Source organism: Dromaius novaehollandiae, chromosome W, assembly GCF_036370855.1.
Source record: "Dromaius novaehollandiae isolate bDroNov1 chromosome W, bDroNov1.hap1, whole genome shotgun sequence".
NCBI lineage: Eukaryota > Metazoa > Chordata > Aves > Casuariiformes > Dromaiidae > Dromaius > Dromaius novaehollandiae.
In genome coordinates this window covers 17,460,653-17,479,334 of record NC_088130.1, presented here as the reverse complement: position 1 = coordinate 17,479,334, position 18,682 = coordinate 17,460,653, and the positions used below count along the sequence as shown (strand labels likewise).

Here is an 18,682-nt window from a genome sequence, read left to right as displayed (position 1 = left end):
GTAGTCTGCCTGCTCCTTCAGTAGTCTCACTCTGTGATTGATCAGCGAGGCCATAAAAGAGTGATGTATGTTTTTCATACACTCTTTAAAAATTCCTGTGAAATATCTTTTCCCATGCTCCTCCAGCTCTTTATCATTGACACAGGCCCCCTTGTCATGTAGAAATAGTATCAGTTTTGTAGGCAAAATATGCTTTTTGCTCTCACTATTTTGATGCCTAGCCTGGTTTAGTGCAGATAAGACTATATATGGAGTTGGGCTGTTTAATGCAATCTGATCGTGAGATGTTCCCTAACAGTGTCGCTTACGTATTTTTTATATTCTTAGTAGTGAACATATGACCTTGCAATATGCAGTCTTTTCTGCTGGTGGCATTCTCTAATAGGAGTGATACGGATGGAGCGTGGCTAAAGGCGTATCCAGTGAATTCAGGTGGCACCGCTGAACCCGACCGCGAAGCACCGTGGGCCGCAAAGAGAAATACCCGGGCCACACCAGAACACGCCCGCGGTCCGTCCCGGGAGCGGTGGCGCTCAGGTGCCGTTCACCCCAGCCCGCTGCCTTGCCTCGCCACCTGGGAGCCGGCTTCCCGCTGGCCCCGGCCGGACGGACCCGGGCGGGCGCGAGCCTGGCGGCGCGGGGGCGGCGCGGGGCGCGGGGCGCGGGGCGCGGGGCGGGGGGCGGCGCGGCCCCGGCCCCTTCCCCTCGGCCGTCGGGGCGCGGGGGCGAAGCGTGCGGCCGTCACGTGGGCGCGGCAGGTCCTGCCTATTGAGCGCGGCCACCCACGTGGAGCGCGATGGAGCTGCTTAATAGAAACAGGCATGTAATTGTGAGCCGGCCCAGCACTGCGCGCAGCGCCCGCCACCCGGGAGGGGCACTTGTGTGCACTTTCGGCTCCTCTGGGGCAAAAAAAAAGGAGAGAGAAGGAGGAGGAGGAGAAGAGAGAGGGAGGGAGGGAGGAAAGGAAAGGAAAGGAAAGGAGGAAGGAAGGAAGCAAGCGAGGAAGGAAGGAAGCAGGGAAGGAAGGAAAAGGAAAGGAAAAGGGAAAAAAGGAGAAAAGAAAAGAGAAAAAAGGAAAGAAGAGGAGAAGAGACCAGAAGAGACTGATGTCCTATCAAAGCCATTGCTGGCACTGAGCGAAGTCGCACCCGGCCCCGCGGCCCGGCTCCCCCCGAGCGGCTCCGCCGCGGGCAGAGATGGTAGGTGCAGCCCGGGGCCGCGGGGGGCCCGTGACAGCCGCGCCGGGGCCGGGGGGCGGCGGAGCCCGGCGGGCAGCGCCGGGGCTGGGGCGGCGGCGGGGGCTCCCCGGGCGCCGCTCGGGCCGCTGCGGGCGGCGGCGCGGGGCCGGGGCGGAGGGGCCTCCCCGCCGCGGCCGGGGCTGGGGCCGGCACACGCCGTGCGGGGCCGGGGGGCTCCCCGGGGGCCGGCACTGCCGCTGCCGCCCCCCGGCCGGCTCCCCGCGCCTCGGGGCTGCTGCCGCTTTGGGCCGCCGGGAGAGATGCTCGGGGGGAGGCGCCGCTGGGGGGAGGCGGCTCCTGCGGAGGCTGCGCAGGGGCCCCGGGCGCAGCATCCCGGCACCTGCGCGAGGTGCGGCGCAGCGGGCAGGGAGCCCCTCGGGGGCAGCTGTGCGCGGGGAGGAGGCGGTGCGCACCTCCCCTCCCGCAGGGAAAGCCGAGCGGGGCTCCCCGGCGAGGGGCGCGGAGCAGCCCTCTGCCTGCGGCCCCGAGCGGGCGTCCGCAGGGCTGGCGAGGACACGTAGCTGTGGAGCACGGCGGTGACAGCCGCCTTGTGCAGCGGCGGGCTGGGCGCTGTGCCCCGGGCTGAGGTGACAGCCCCTCGCCAAGGGCAGCAGGAGCCCCTGTGTTCAGATCCGTCGGGATAAGCCGGGTACCAGCCGCAGCCTCTGGCTCCGCGGCAACGCCGAGGGTGCGGCCGGTACCTGACACCTTGCCGGGGCCGGGTGTTGCGGGGGGGTTAAAAAGCGGCGCCGGGGCCGAGGCGGGCAGCGGTTACCAGTTCCGGTTCGAGGGTCTCTGACGGCGCCTCAGCACCGGGCCGGTAGGTGTATCCCATTTCTGGTCAGGGCTGTTAGAGACCGGATTATAATCTGACACTGTATCTGAGCAGGAGTTGGTACTGCTGAGAAATGTTAGGGCTGAGGAGGGGGGGGAGGAGGAGGAATCCTTTAAAATCTATTTGCTTTCAAGAGCCGGTAGATATAAGACTGGCAGCTCGCTCTGAATTAAAATGTCTTGAGCTCCTCTGTTTTTATCCGTATTTCACACACACATGCACACGCACGCACGCACTCTCACACACACACCTTTTATTTTCTTCTGCCTTTGCCACAGTGTATAAAGCCCTATTGAGACATGTAGGCGTGATGTGTAAACCGGATTAGCAGTATGAAAGAAAGACACACAATGAGCCTGAATTGTTTTACTTCCTTTTCATTTCTCACGCCTATATCTCTAATAAATTTGTTGCTCCAGCAGTGGGTCAAAGAGATCGTGTCGCTCAGCTTTTTTTCGGCAAGACCCGATGGCAGAGATCATGAAAATGAATGCCCTGCCTTCTGCCAAATGCAAGGCTTGAGCTATATCGTTACACAGGCTCGGTGTTGTCCGGACCGGCCGAAAACCGCTCGGCGTAGCTTTCCCCCCTCTGTGCGCATTAAAGTACTGCAAGTGGCAGGGCGCTGTGCCAGAAGGGGACTCGGTTTGCAGAGCTGGAGCCCCTCGCGGGGCAGGACACGGCTGCGGGAGCCGGGGCGCCCTCCAGCCCTGCGAGCGCGCAGGCGGCCGCGGCGCGGAGCCGGGCGGGCGCCCCCGGGCCGCCGGCGCTGGGGCGGCGCGTTTCGCCGCGGAGGGAAGCGCCGGGGCCGCAGAGCCCTGCTTTGCCGCTCGCGGCGTGCAGAGCGGCTTCCCATTAGAGGGGCTCAGCGGTAATTAGCCGCGTTATTTTGACAAGCTGGCTCGCGCGGGGCCGAGGAGGGGGAGAGGGCGAGCAGCGGGCGCGCCGCGCGGGTCCCCCCGGCGCGACGCAGGTGCGGGGCAGGCGCGGAGGAGAGGCGGCTCTGCGCCCCTCGTAGCCCCGGGCGAGGCGGGCGGGGGGCAGGTGCGCCCGTGCCCCCGCGGCAGGGCCGATGCGCAGCCTGCAAAGGCGCGTTAACGTCAGCTCGGCGCAAGTATCCGCTGCCCACCGTTAGCCTCTATCGGATTTGATCTGCCGGCTGGGGGAAGTGTAAAGCTCTGCAGCATTATGGGCCATAAAGCAGCACCTCTGAGCACAAAGGTGGCCTAAGCGGGAGGCAGAACCGCGCAAAATGAGGTTATTTGTGCAGAGCGGAGCGCGGGGCTCCCGCACGGCAGCCCGGGCCCCGGGAGCTCCGGCCGCAGGCCCCTGCCTGGCGCGGCGCCGTCCCGGCCCCCGGCCCGCAGAGCCAGCCCGCGAGAGCACGTCTGCGGGACCCCCGCGCCGCGCTGAAACCAGGAAAAGTCGCCTTCGCGCTGGCGAGCAGTTGCGCGCACAGGGCATGCATATCACAGCCAGCAGTGCTTACAAATGTAAATAAGGGCAGATTGATTAGGAACAACAGTATCGCCGGGAATGTAGCGCGCATGCATCAGCTATGAGGCAAACTGGGGGCAGCCACTGCTCTGACCACCCAAGTGGAGACTTTTACACTGACACTTCTTCCTTAAGGGAAAAAAAATACAGAAACAAGGCCAATTAGATCCCTGCAGTAATTCATCTCTTGTGTATACTAAAAAAAAAAAAAAAAAATCCCTCCAGACCACAGGGAGAGAGAGAGGAGATTAAGATAGCGCTCGTTAAATCTGAGTCTTCAGGCTGAGTTTTGGAGCCCGAGGCGGGCGCTGACGGGCCCCGCGACGGCAGCAGGCCGGCCGGGCTCCCCCGAAGGCGCCCGCACTCGAAGGCGCAGCCGCGCCTGGCTTGGGATGCTGACGGGCGGCCGAGCCCCTGCTCCCCTGTCCCCAGCCCTGACGCCCCACCGGGTCACGCCGAGTGGGAGCCAGGGCGGCGGCGCGCCGGTCCCCGACGAGGCGCGAGGTGGCTTTCCCGAGCCGAAACTCGGGTCAGAGGTGCCTCTCGGCCTCCCGCGAAACCGGCCCCAACCTCCGGCCTCTCCCGGCTTCTTTCGCCGCGGTCCGCGGCTCGCAGCAGCCTTCCCGCGAGGGGCGCGGGGCCTGGCCCGCACGGGACACGGGGACGCGGCGGGGAGAAACGGTTGCCCTGCAGCCCCCCCGGCTGCCGCTACGCGGTTTCCATCGGCGCAGCCTCCGCGCCCGCGCTGCGGCGCGCAGCCGCCGGCCTGGGGGAAACCTCGCCGGTGCCGCCGGACCGGGAGGGGAGCCGGCACCGGGCAGAGACCGCCTCGGGCCCGCTCGCACGCTGCGGTCCGCCTCTGCCGCCGCCTTTTTTTAATTTTTCCCCCTTTTTTTTAATGAACACACACCGTGCGCGGGGAGCCGCGGCGGGGCGGTGCGCGCAGCTGCAACGGCGGCGATTAATGGCTGGTTCTCAATGAACAGAGGCGGGGGGAGCGGTGCCAAAAAAGTCAGCGCTCACGTATGGTCTGTGGAGCGCTCGGCGCGGCCGGGCAGGCTGCGTTTCGTGAATTTCTGCACTAAAAACATATTAAAACTGGCTTTCCTCGGGTTTCAGCTAAAGAATGAGCCCTAAGTTGAAACAGGCTAGCTACTGCGCGGCTTTAAACCCCTCCAGTGTTAAGTTTTCATTGTGTTTTTCTAAGTGGACGGAGTGGTTTTCTCGCAAGGAACTAAGGCTCCTCTTTAGTTAAAAAAGAAAGAGAGAGAGAGAGAGAGAGAAATCTGGCACTTTCCACCGCGGTATCCACCACCCTGTCATTATTTCTGCAAGCCTGGGAATTCAGCTTGGACCTCCCAGTATTTGTTGCAGCTTGAGGCCAAGGTGCCGCTAAAAGGATTTTCTTTTAAGGGCTTTAGAAATCGCTTAATGCTCCTTTCCCCCCGTTTCCCTCTCTTTTCTAACAGGAAAAAATATGTATTTCCGTACGCCGATCGCGAGAAAGTTCTGCGCGTGCATTTGTCCGAAAGCATCTCGGAAGAAGGGGGGGAGAAAAAAGCTTTCTTGAAAAGAAAGCGGCGGCGAGGAGGGGGGAGGCATTCCTTAATGGAAGTATTGCATGCAAAGGAGGCTGGATCTCTTTAAGGCTCCCCCTGAAGCTGGAGATGCACACACAAGGGTTGCCTGCCTGGGTGGTCTCTCTACTTTGGTGAGCTGTTGCTAAGCAGCTAATAATAGTCATGTTTGCTGAGTAATTTCTGCCCGCGCCGAGCCAATGGCGGCGCGCAGAGCCGGGCCATCTGACAGCCCCGGGGGCGGGCCCTCCGCTCTTTTTTTTTCCTCCCTCTCGCTCGCTCGCTCTCTCTCCTCTCTCACTCCCCCCCCTTCCACCCCTCCTCCTCTTTATCCAAATGGAGAGAGTCCCTTTTTTCTTCTTCATCTCATCTCCGGAGCCGAGGGGCTGCAGCTCGCTGCTGCCGCGCACACGCCGGGGGAGAGCGACAGGCAGCCGCCCGCCCGCCGCCGCCGCCGCCGCCGCCGCGGGGCAGAGCGCGGGGCGCCGCCGCCGCCGCGGCCCGCGGGCAGCACCTCGGCGCTGAGGCAGGATGGTGCGGCGCGGCCGCGCGGCGCAGCACCACCAGCAGCAGCAGCAGCCGCCGCCGCGCCGCCGCCGCTGAGCGCCGCCGCGCACACCGGCGCCGCCGCTCCCCGCGGGCAGCGGCGGCCGCAGCAGGCGACTCGGGCGGGCGGCGAGCGGAGCGCGGCGGCGGCAGGCGGGGGGGTGGCGGCGGCGGCGGGCCGGTTTCGCCCGCGGCCCGCGCGCCCCCCCCCGCGGCCCGGGCCCGCGCTGGGTGCGGGGAGCGGCCGGCGGCTCCGCGGGGTCCGCGCGCGATGTGGCAATGCGCGGCGCGGGGCGACCCCCGGCCCGAGCGGCCGCCGCTGCCGCCGCCGCCCCGCGCCCCGCGTGAGCCGGCCGCGCCGCCGCAGCCCCGGCCCCCGCGGCAGTCCCGGCCCCAGCCCGCGGCCCGCCGCGCCGCCGGCCCCCGGCGCCCCCCGCGCCCCGCCGCGGCCGCGGCCCCGGCCCGCCGGCGGCGGCAACATGGCCTCGCCCGCTAGCGCCGCGGAGCCGGAGGCCGGCGGCGGCGCGGGCGGCGGCGGCGGCGGCCACCCCGGCCGGGCGGCGAGGAGCGGCGGGAGGCGGAGACGGAGCGGCGGGGAGCGGCGCGCCGCGGCGCCCGACCGGGAGTATCTGCAGCGGCCGAGCTACTGCGACGCGGCTTTCGCCCTGGAGCAGATCGCAAAGGTGCCCTCACTCCCCCTCCTCCTCCCCCCCTTCCTCCTTCCCTTCTTTTTTATTTATCTCTTTCCTCCCCTCGCAGACCCGCGCTGTTACTACTGTTATTGCCGCTCCGGCGGGGGCGGGGGGCGGTGTGTTTTCTCGCGGGGGTGGAAGGAGGAGATGGGAGCGAAGCGGCCACCAATAAAACGCTGGGAAAAAAAAGAGAGGGACGTCTGCGACTCCTCTTTGCTGCGGCGGAGCGGGGCCGCCGCCGCCGCTCTCCCCTGCGCGCCCGCATAGAGCCCCGCGGCGCCGCTCTCCGCGCGGGGAAGGGGCGACAGCGGGCGGCCGCTTTCTTGGCAGAAGCGGCGCTTTTGTGGAGCTCCCCGCCGCCGCCGTGCCGAAAGCGCGGCGCCCCTCGCGGAGAGGGGCCGGGGTGGCCCCGCGCAGGGCGAGCCCGCAGCGGCCGGGGGAGAAGCGAAGGCCGTGAACAAGCGGCCACCTTCGGCGCGGCGGGGGCGCCTGGCCGCTGCGCGGGCACCGCCGCGTTGCGGGGAGCGGATTTCTGGGCTTTGTGAGGCGGGGAAAGGCCAAAAGCAAAAACAGGGGGAGAAAAAACCCCCATGTGGCTGCCCTCTTCCGTTCACAAATACTGCCGTGACTTACACATGGCTGCGATGCTCCCTAGCGCGGCTCGTACAGCGTCTCCAGCCTCTACGGGAGCGAGTTGCGGCGGCCCGCAGCGCTGCGCACCACGTGCACCGCGATCGGCGCTGGCAGACGGGGCAACGCACCGCCGCCGAGGGGCTTTCCCTCCTTCCTCCCCCCCGCTTTAGCCCTCCGAGAGGCCGGACGGGGACAGGGCAGGGGGCTCCTCCTCCTCCTCGGGGCGCCCAGACCCCCGCGGCTTGCTGCCGGGGGCCCTCAGCCCCCAGGCGTTTGTGCGTGACCCCCGGCTGTGTGTGCTGCTGATCTGGGTTTTTTCTGGAGGGGGGAGGCTCTTCCCCCCCCCCGCCCCGGCCCCGCAAGGAGCGAGCGCGGCGGCGCTCCCCGGCGGCGGCTAACCTCTGCTTGCCTTGCAGGGGAGAGCGACGGGGAGGAGAGCGCCGCTGTGGCTGCGGGCGAAGTTTCAGAGACTGTTGTTTAACCTGGGCTGCTACATTCAGCGGAACTGCGGGAAGTTCCTGGTGGTCGGACTCCTCATTTTCGGGGCTTTCGCTGTGGGATTACGGGCAGCCAACCTGGAGACCAACGTGGAGGAGCTGTGGGTAGAAGGTAAGCGCGGGCCGGCCCCGGCCCCGACGGCGGCAGCAGCAGCAGCAGCGGGCGGTGTACGCGGGGCTCGTGGGCCCCCAGGCGCCTCTCCCGGCCCGGGCGCCGCCGGCGAGCCGCAACGGCCGCCGTGTGTACGTTGGGGCGGGGCGCCCGGCAGCTACCACCTCCCCGCCTGCGGGGGGGGTCGGGGGAAGCGCGGCCGCGGCGGCGCTGCCCGGCCCTGTCGGTCCCGGCTGCCTCGCGCTGCCCCCCTGCGGGCTGTGCCCGCCGGCGGCAGCGGTGCCGGTAGCGGTGTTTCTCCGGCGGGAGGAGGCGGCGGGCGGCGCGGCGCGGCGGGCCCCCCCCCTCCGCCATTTTGGGAGTGCGCGCGGCCGCGGCGGGGGGAGGGGGCGGGCGGCGAGGAGCGGGGCGGGCGGCTGTGTGTGGTCCTGTTTTTTTGGACAGCGTTCAGCTGTGGGGGGAGACGTTTGTCTCAGTGTAAAAAGGGGGAAAAAAGATGGAGAAAAGAGAGAGGAGAAAAAAACCAAAAAAAGGGAACGAGAGCGAGCGCGGTGAAGCGGAGCCCGGCGCGGCCGTTGGGGGGCACCGCCCCCCGAGGCGGCCGTTGGTGTCCGCGGCGGGCGGGTGACGGAGAGGTGCCGGTGCCCGGGGGGCCGCGGGGCGCCGCCGGGGGGTCCCCTGGCGCCGGGCGCCGCTCGGAGGGGGCCGCGGGGCAGCGACGTTTGCGCAGCGTCAGGTTTCCCCCTTCGGCTGTGTCGCTGTAAAGGCAGGCTGCCTTGGTTGACGCGAGTCTGGCGTAGCTTGCAGTGGGGTTTGTGGAAGTTAACGGAGAGCTGCCTAAGTGCGCCCTGCTAGTACGTGTGTGTGCGCGCACGTATGGTGGATGTGGTCTGTCTTGCCCTGTGGATGGGCTGTAGCACCTAGGACCGGATTTCATTCTGGCGGATGCCAGCCATACTGGGGTCAGGATGAGGTTCACGGGGCATTTAGTGAGCGTTGGTTTTTCTGCTTTGGAAGACGATGTGTTACTAGCTGGGCTTTCTTGGTACGTGCGTTCCCGGGACCTAAATACAGGGAGAAGGGCTCCCACAGACCAGAGAAAGAGCAAGGACTGTGGGAGCCCATCCATAGCCAGAGATAGGCAGTCAGAAACTGCCTGTCATTAGCCATATGCTTTACTCACAATTGTTTGTATTAGTAACTATCTTTTTTTCTTTCACTTTTTTTTCTTAATTCTTTGTGAGGTTCCCTTGCAGCAATTTTTTTGTCAATTTTTGCTCTTACTATTTTGCCTCTGCCTTTTTTTGTTTGTTTGATAAACCATATTTGATTGCAGTCTCATCCGGCACTCTTTCCTGAGGTTTATTACCCTGATATCACTGGGTGGGTGGTCTTGTCTTATGCCACCTTACCAGGAAGGGTGCTCCCACCTTATGCCACCTGCTTTTCCAGACAGTTTAATCCAAAGAAACTGCCTGATTAATGTGCTGGCAACTCGTGTGTGAGTGGCCCAGCAGTAAAAATACATTTCTCAAGGAAAAATATGATTTGCCAAATAGCTGTTTAGGTCAGTTATGGCTTCAACCTTTTCTCATGTCACTATTGCTTCATGGAGGCAGAGGGGAAGTTCCTAGTATAAAGCCTAGATGAAACAGGCCTTGGAGTTCTCATGGCCAAGATTAACTCATAATGCAGTTGGTTGTCAGAGTTGACCTAATTTCACATTCATTGAGTTTAGTTTTCGTAACAGAAGTTAAATAATGTCAATATTAAAACTCTGCATTTTGAAACCCCTTTGTTTCTAGTGTGCAGAACAGGGTTAGCAAATTAAGATGAAAGAAAATACTCTGAATTTAATTTAAATCAATTTCTGGTCTTCTCAGACAAGCACTATATGACCATCAGCACAAAAGGGCTTGCTCATTGGTATTTTCTCTGTGGAAACTATATAAATGTTCTGGTTGTGAACAGGGGTGTTAAACCTATATAGCAGTTGCATACTTCCTTGGCTAAAGTATAGGCAGAAGAGGTGCATAGTCAGAATTTGAGATGGCATAGAAAGAGGTGGTGTGGAAAATGCTGTTCCTCCTATGCATGACTAGAAAGCAGTGACCAAACTTTTGTTTTTCTGTGCATGTATATACCTAACTCGTAAGCTTACTATTTAAAGTATACACTGTGAAAGCTGTTATACCAAGGAACCCTTTAGATCAAACTTTCTTTAAGCAGTGACTGAATTGCACCATTTAATTATAATTTAGTTAAATCTCTTATTTTACCTTTATATTTTGTTTAAGAGTTTGAATGGACTAAGCCATATTGGCCAAATATGGTAAATAACTTGTAATGTCTTTCAAGTAACAGTTGCAATAAAATGAGTTTTGCTTTGCTACTAAAGCTTTTTACAATGATTACGGCTGAATAAATTGTCAGTATTTATATAAGGAGACCGGTTTTATATGGTGTATTTCTGAATACCATGGAGCATAGAACATAATACAGCACTGAAGTTCGCTAGAAGTAAACGATCGCTCTAAAACCATAACACAATTAATTAAAAATAGCCAAGTGAAGTTTGAATGAGTTTTAAGACCATCCACATTCCAAGATAAATGATTAGTAGTCTGGGCCTGAAGCTATTATGGCTGAAGTATTTACATAAGAAGTTCAGAAACCCACCTGGTAGGCAAACTTTCCAAGCAAGAAAAAGAAAAGCAGATCTCCAAAGCTTCATTCTTTCAATTTTCTTGTAGTAGTCTTCTTCCTTCACAACTTGTGCCAACACACTTGGCCTACTGTGAGCCTACTGATACCAAAGTGGCGTTCCTCCGAAATCGTTTCTTGGCACTAAGTGTTGTAGAGGAGCTTTTTTTTAAACCCAGTCCTGCTCTGGCTGCTGTTCAGAGTACTTCAGTTATTACTGTGTTTCCCACAGCTGATGCTCTTAATCTGCTTCCCAAGTGCTCCTCTCTCAAAGTCTGATTCTAGCGCCTTTGGTGACCAGGACTCTCATGTGTCTCCTGTCAGCCCGTCATCGGGGCTGTCAGCTCTGCATACCTTGCTAGTGTGGGATGCTCATTTTAGTTTCTTGGGCAAACAAATTCTGGACTGGCATTTTAATGGGAGTTCTGTTTTCAACTAAAACTGTGTGGCTCTGGATCTGCTTTTGGGGGGTGTCCATGCATGCTGGAGTCACAGAGTCTGTTTAGCATCTTTACCCATCATACACCACTGAGAGAGCAAACAGGGCCTTGCACTGATTTCCTCTGTGACTGAGTTTTGTTGGGCGCACGCGTGGTTTCAGAAACATCCATTCATAACTATGAAGTACACTGCATGGAAAAGAAGTCGTGTCTGTAACTGGTAGTGTTCTCCACTGCCACTCTGGTCAGCACTAAAAGAACATGATATTTGAGCAGCAGTCACACATGTAAATTTGCAGACTCTGTAGAGTCTGCAAAAGAAAATGATTTTATGGCTCCAGAGAGGATTCTGTTACGTGGAACCTGAAATGTGACTACTTGAGCGCATTGACTGGAGCAGATCATAAAGGTAGAGATACTCCAGTCTTGTTCCTTGATACTTCATTTCATGTCACCATTGTCTTGTTTTTTTTTCCCCTGACTTTCTTTGTTCTTCCTTTTTCTTTATTTAAGAGGTTAAAGATCACATTGCTCCTTCCTTCCTTTTTGGCTTTCTGCAGTTTTTGCACCAGCTATAGCTCAGTTGAATCTTTCCTGCTTTAAGGAAAATAACTGTTTCTGATGCCAGCCTCTTTCACAGAGCTAACCAAGGTCTAATATGCAGAGCCCCTTCTTTAAGCCAGCTGGAAGCAAGAAGGTGGGTGATACGGATAGGGATAGGACAGACTGGAGGAGAGGAAAATGTCTCAGTAACAACGTAAGTTCAGTTTTGGTGCTTGGAACAAAATAAGTGTATTCTAATTGTGAGTGAATTAGCATTGAGCATGTAAGACAGAAACAGCTTCTAAGGGAAGATTTGAGCTGCCTGTAGTATTGTTTCCTTTTGCTCTAAAGGAGCAGAAATGCAGTGCCCCTACTGTTGTATATATATATATAGCCTGTCTTAAAATATATTAATCTACCTGTGCAACATAAGAATGAGATGAAGATGCAGAAAGTGTGCTGGTGCTTCAGGAACCAGTGTTATTTCCATGGATTCTGAGTTTGCGTAACTGCAAGATCAAGTGCAGGCGGAGGAGAAAGTTACTTGCAAGTTCTGCCTAATGCTGTCAGTTAACTTTACGCTAGTATTCTTTGGAGGAACAACAGGGAGAAAAAGGTAGTGGAACAGATCTTTGTGGATTTATTGTTTCAAGGGGATGAATTTATGTGAGCGGGCTAAAGTAGCATGTTTTGTTTGAATACAGTTAGTGGGAATTGACCCAGTTGGTAATAATTCAGTTCTCTCTGCACCCTTCCCCCTAGTTTGCTCACAGTAGTGGAATAGTAGTGTTTTTAGATGTGCTTGCCTTTGCATCGCTACAGTGACGCAGAGCAGATGGCGGAAGAACAGAAGTTACTCTGCTGGTGAGTTGGAGGTGGCACGTCAGTAGGCTGTGGGGCAGTCTGGGGGATCTAGCAAAGCCTGTGTCTCTGATCACGTTTTGTGATTACTGGCCCTGTCCGTGCGGCAGAGGGGTGAAGTGGGATTTAGCTCCAAAGGAACACAAAAAGCTCTTTTGATCGTTTACTCTATTTGTCTGTTTGGTAAATGGCTAGCTGCTGGTTATAACACAGCTTTTAATAAATATTGAAGTTGATGTAGTTGGATTGCACGTGGTAGGTGACACCAAATCCATTAGATTTGTAGGGATCAGGTGACGTAAGAGCTTACTTACCTCTGAATTCTCTCCAATACTGTGTTGTATCCCTCAACATGTATATAATGGTTCATTGAAAAGTTTTTTATCTGGAAAACTTCCAAGTCTGCTATTTTGTTTGAATAAATTGTGGCTTGCTGTGTTGTCTCTCAAATGGGAAAGCAGCAGTGGTGTTCCCATATGACAGCCAAAGAGTGGAAATCCAGGCAATAGATTTTCAAAGTTTAGAGTCTTTTTGAAGGTAATTGATCAAAATGGAAGAGTGTTTCAGTCCATGCTTCTATTTTGAAGATTACCGTCAAATTCTAATACTTAAGCTGGATAAAGGATCAGGACGATGAATGTTATGTTCCAGTGGAGTTGAACTCCCTCTCATTCCGTATATTAAAATATGTTAAGAAAAGAGGTGCAACGGATTTTCATTATATGGACACATACTAGCCTTCTTTCAAAGGCCAGCTATTAAATTCAGAGTTATTGGGGGTCTGTGTCAGTTTCCATCTTGACAGGTGTCCACATTACTAAAATTATTAGAAGAATTAATTTTTCGCAAAAGTCTTTTCAGAGAAGCCAAGGGTTAAACGAGAATGGAGAACAAGCCACCATCTCTATTTAGATACAGCCTGCTTGGGTCAAGGTTGATACTCATTGTTGAAAAGCTCATACTTAAAAAGAAAAATAGAAGTATTTAAGATTCCTTTTTCATCTTTAAGGGTTTTAACACAATGAAGGTATTGCACATGACTGTTCTTTGGTCATTGAGAAGGTAAAAGGTGAAATTCTGAAGTCGTGGATGACAGTGGCAGGACTAGGAATGACTTTGGTGTAGCCAGGCCTTTGCCCAGCATTTGTACAAAAGCACGCCCGGCAATCCATGGCAGGTGCCCCCCTCCTGTACCTGCTTTGGGAATGGCAAGAGGAAGGCCTTGTTCTGCAGAACTGGCACCCCTCCTATGCTCTAAATGCACAGTAGTGTGACTCCTGTTTGCTTTTCAATTCAGAAAAGTTTAATTTTCTGGAACTTCAGGTAATTTGGTGTTTTTCTCCAAGCTTAACGTGCTGTGGCTAGTGTCTGTGCCAGAATGGGCCCCACAGATCCTTGCTTGGAAGGGTCTGTTTTTCTTTTCTGTTGGCACGTATATATTTGAGAGAGGAAGCTGCCTCGGCTGCACCGTTCCCCTCTTCTTCTGAGCTTTGAGAGAATTCCTGCACCCTGGGGATTTTGCTGCTCGTGAACACAGTGAGGGGGCATTTTTGTAGTGCTGGAGAGCTTGGAGATTTCTGTGTAGAAATCCAGGAGTGAAATAGTACAGTGGAAAGCCACATTAATTTCCTGTTGGTCCTCCTATGCCGCTGCTGCTGAGCAGGTACAGAGGCAATGTAGGTGAGGTCCGTTCAGCAGTATGTATGGCTCCTGCTGGAGTTGTGGTGCCCTGTAAAGGTGCTGGTGAGTGGTCTGAGGTCTGTTACTGTCTCCTGTTACCTGTTAAGTGGATTTTTTCTTTTCTAATAGAACAAGCCTTCCTTTCTCATTATTCCCCGGAAGACACCGGGCTCAGATGAGGGTGAACTCTAAAAGCAATGGCCACTCAAAATTGCTTTCAACAGAAAGTGCATTAAGGAAAACTGACTCCTCACCCTGTCTCCATCTATTTTCATGATTGATTTTTCCCATGGGAAGAGATGGTCCAAGCCTTGTTATTAAATAGTATTTGTGGAGGCTCCCCAGAAAGTAGTAATATTACACAGTGTAGGCACATAATGGTTCTGGACCACTCAACAAATTTAAAGAGTATTACACGCAAGTGGATGTTTCAGTTACACATAACTGTTAGGAGGCTCCAAAATATGACAGCTTCCAGATGTAAGAACCGACTGATCCCTTTGTTTAGATTATGCACCACAGCTGATGCCTAGATTAGTGCTGGCTGGACAAAGCTATGGGAGATTTGTCTGGTTTCCACAATGCCATGTTTATATTTCATTTGGATTTCTCCTTCAAAGCTGACCTCCCTATGACCTGTTAGAGCTGCGTCCACTAGGATCCTAGTTTTAATGTGTCTGCAGTTGCTTTCCTTCTGGTGCCTAATGGAATATGTTCTCATCTTGACACTCATGGACTTTCATGCACGACTCCTGTTAACATAACAGTGAATTATGCTCTTCAGCCTGAGAGTGCTCAGGTAAAATGGTGCTTGTAAAGTTTTCTGCCCCACAGCTAGCTATGTAAGAATATTCTGATTGGTTAAAGTACTGTTTTGGTTATAGACATTGCAGTACTGTTCCTTGTCAAGCTTTTTCCTTATGCATATAGAGTAAAGCCTGGAAGACTGAACTTTGCATAGTGTTTTTTTCCCCCTATAGACAAAGGTGAGGATGTACGTGGTCCTGGCTGCTCTTTTGGGAGTGCAGCAGGAGCTGAAGTGTGGATTCCTACTGAGCAGCTCATTATTTTTTTATGTCTACCCTGTGTGATGGCAGTGGTGTATATATTTTTCTTAATCTTCCATATTTGTCTTTAATACATCCTCAGTTCTCTTTGGTTCTCTAATCTCTCCAGGCTTATGCTGTGCAGGGCGTCTTTCCCCATGTGTGTTTGTGAGTAACTATCTGGGAAAACCAGAAGAAACCGGTAAAACTCCTTAACGGCTTTGTGCAGTAAGCAGTGTGGTCTCCTGTCAGAGTTCAGAAAGATGCATGGCTTTCGCTATTACTGATAGACAACTACGTAAGTTTGTATTGTTGATGCTTTACTGGGGGAGCACATTGCTGAGATGGTGCCTCACAAGAGAGAACCCAGTGAGATGAAGTATGATGTCTTTGCGCTGAAAATGCATAGTAAAATAGCTGCTTTATTTCTCTGCCCATGGATCAAGAAGGAGAATGGGAAAATATTTTGCTCCTGTTTTGTGTGATCTATGCTATTTTATTATTCCACTTAAAATATGCTAAATAGGATGAATGCCAGATAGAATAAGCTGTGTTCATCCTTGATGTTCATCCAGTGATGTCGATTTGGAATAACGTTGGCCCATTGTGCGTGGCAGGGTTTTACTAGAAATAGGTGGAGTAGAATTGCAAGGAATAATGCTGAATTCAGAATTTTAAAATATATATTTTTCTTTTTAGCTGTGTAAACTTAGTTTTTTCTTTAGCAGGAAGTTTTAATATCCATAAATACAATTTACTTGCTATTATTTTTCTGTTATTTTTATTCAGCATCACCTCAGTTGCTGTAAACATCTTGAATTTGGCAGAAGTAGTAGTTTTCTGAGGTAGAAAGCCCTTTATAGAAACTGCTGACCATATATACATTTTGATGTGTGGACGATTTTAATTTTGGTTTTTAGAATGAATGTCTTGGCTTTAACTTCTGCTTGGTTTTGTGAAAATTTAGTTATTTCAGTCCTTGAGCAAAATATATAAGAGGTAAGGGAATGAGGAAAACCATAACCTGACTCCTTCTGCAAAGGTGCTGCTCCTTTAGAGAATTGTACAGAACTTCATTCCAGCTTCAAATATACAAGTCATCATTGTATATTTGAAACATCTGTATATTGCTCATGTGCAAGAAAAAGCTGATATTTTAAGACACATGTGCAGTGTTGAACACCCATATACTTGAAGTTGGAACTGAGCCCTTGAACTGGAGTATGGTCTTAATTTATTAACAGTAAGATAAATTAAAAGAAACAGCCTTCTCTTGTTTACCAGTCTGATACGTTTCTGCTTTTCAGTCAGTAACCGAAAGCTAAGTGCAACAAACTAGAAATGAGCACTGTTAAGTCAACTTGTTTGATTTTTTTCCCCCCCCTTAAATCATTGCTTAAGGGCTTCTGGCCCCTAGCTCAGGAATCCTGCCCAAAAATGCCAGATGTATTACACAGTCAAGTATTGCAATGTAAATAGTGTTCTGTGCCATGAGAGCAGGGTGGTCCATCTCCTATTTAAAAAGAGAGAGGAAAAAAAAGGGGGGGGGGGGAACAGGAAAAAAAAAGAGGGGGGGAAAGGTGGGGGGAAATCCACGCGCTCTGAAATAAGCACAGTAGTTGTAGTGTTATTTGTATTTTTGGCTGCCCAGCCAGTATTTTGGAGCTGAAAAAGCAGAGATAAATTAGTGCTTTGGACTGGCAGATAGTAATAACTGAAACTGAGATGCTAGAGAGCAAGATGTGGCTTGGCAGAGGCTGCTTAATTTAGTCAAACAAGGATGTAATATATAAAATACTAGAGAAAAGCAAAGGCCGTTACTGACGGGCAAAACTTTTCACTCTACCTTGCTGTGAGCAGCGATCCCACGCACGTGGAAGCGGAGTGGACAAAGGATGGGAAGTAGGACGGCAGAGGCATGGGGCTCTCGGCTCTCCTTGACCTCACACTGTGTAATGGAAAAACTGGGTGTGTTACTGCACCTTCTGGATATAAACATTGCAGAGCTGTTCTTGCTTTAATTAAACATCTTTTGGTGTTTGTCGAGAATGAATTACCTTCCAATGTGCTTATCTTTGTCAGAGGCAGTAGTGGATGTAGCAGGTTTATTTACACATCTTTCTGTTTTGTATACGAACGTGTCATTTATATCAAGTAGTTGAAAGGAGATTCCACAAATCTGACCTAAAAGGAAATTGCCGAGGGTAAGGCAGTAATCAGATTTACGTTTGGGTTATCTGACAAATCTCTGAGTTGCTATAGCTTCCTTAGGTGTGTGCAGAGGGGAAAGGGGTTATAGAAAGTTATTTGTACGTGATAAACTGTGTTTAAATAGCTGCAGGAATGTAATCCAAATGCAGATCTCAGTGTAGCCTCCTCTGTGAGACAGCCATAAGATAAATAAGCTTCAGGAACTCTTTTAACCTCTCTCTTCCCACTGGCACTATGGTAATATAATAAACCCCACCTATTGCAGCTTTAAATTCTTCTTTGTAAGTTACCTTTTCTATAATGGCAGAAAAGTACATGGTTTACTAAAAGGACCTGTTTTCCTGGATGCTGTTTCTTGTGCGTTTGTCTTTATTGTCCACTTGAGCCTGATTCTGATTTCATTTACACCAGTCTTATTCTGCAGACTTTTTGAGGGGAAGTTATACTCATAAAAGAAGCCAGTGCTGTTTAGAAACTGATGCTCTTTAAGAAGCAAATAATAGAAAATATGATATTCTAGTGCCAGTTATTAAGATGGAGAAACAAAACTGAAACGTGTTTATTATGACTGTAGATAAAAGCTAGCAACTTGAGAGAATTGCGATCAGGCCTAAACATCTATTAACTGCTCTTTCTAGAGATTTGGGGAAATAGGATGACCTTTTTTTTTCTTTTTTTTCTTTTTTTCTTTTTTTTTTAAATAGGCTACAGTTTCACATGGCTTGCAAAAGAAATCTTTCTCCCTTTTTGTTTCCCACACCAATTGATTTATCATTTTGCTTGCAAGCAGACTTAGAATGTTAGGGCAGGAACACACTCACTTTTTTCTCGTAACTTTTTTGTTGCGGACCGAAACCAGTTGACTTGAATAAATTTTTCTGTGGTCTGAATGAAGCCAGCAACGTGGAAAAATCTTGCCATTCAGGGCCGTCTGAATGTACATTTCAGCCACACAGTAAGCTGTATTGGTAGGCAGTGGACTGCTAAATACAACCATTTTTCGCAGCAGAGAGTTAGACAGGTGATTAGCATAATTAGCACAGAGTAGGCTATACATATGGTAATGTTAAGTGTGTAAATGCCAGCTGCGGTGTAAAATTTATGTCAGGGGTCGACAGGGCTGTGCGAAAGTATTGTGTTACAGCTGCAGGTCAAAGCCTCCATTGCTTTACCCCCTTTTCTCTTGTTGGTGAATGCGCTAAACAGAAGAGAAAGACAGACAGAAATATAACAGATAAGGCTTTGATTGAACAGCCCGGTTCTGTGCAAGAGGGGCTGCTGTTGGAAAGGGGAGAAGAACCCCCTCAAACTACACACACGCACACAAAACAAAAGTCCCCCTCTTTCACTCTACATTTTGTTTTGCATCACGCAGCCTGCAAATGTGTTGCTGTCTCCGAGCTGTGCCGTTATGGCTGGGGGAGGGGACTCTTTGAGGGGAAAGGTAAGAGTTTGGTAATTGTGCTCTGCGGAGCAAAAACAAACAAACTTGAGTTCAGCTTCTCCTTGCGGCGTTCCGACCCACAATTTCTTTTTCTGCGTCTCTGTTCCTTATTGCACATAGGGGGCTA

At 52.8% G+C, this 18,682-nt stretch overlaps 1 protein-coding gene across 4 annotated transcripts in view; it reads left to right on the top strand.

Moving 5' to 3' along the window:
* The first annotated feature begins 1,040 nt into the window (after positions 1-1,040).
* The window catches only part of LOC135323514 (protein patched homolog 1), a 74,490-nt gene continuing 56,848 nt past the window's right edge, over positions 1,041-18,682 (top strand). For 3 of the 4 annotated variants that reach the window (XM_064500632.1, XM_064500633.1, XM_064500634.1), the window contains exons 1-2: positions 6,158-6,376; positions 7,435-7,627. In XM_064500632.1, coding sequence (XP_064356702.1) covers positions 6,173-6,376; positions 7,435-7,627 — 397 coding nt within the window. In that variant the 5' untranslated portion in view covers positions 6,158-6,172. Of the gene's footprint in view, positions 1,200-6,157; positions 6,377-7,434; positions 7,628-18,682 lie in introns of those variants that run through there. The other variant, XM_064500636.1, reaches the window with a different exon arrangement.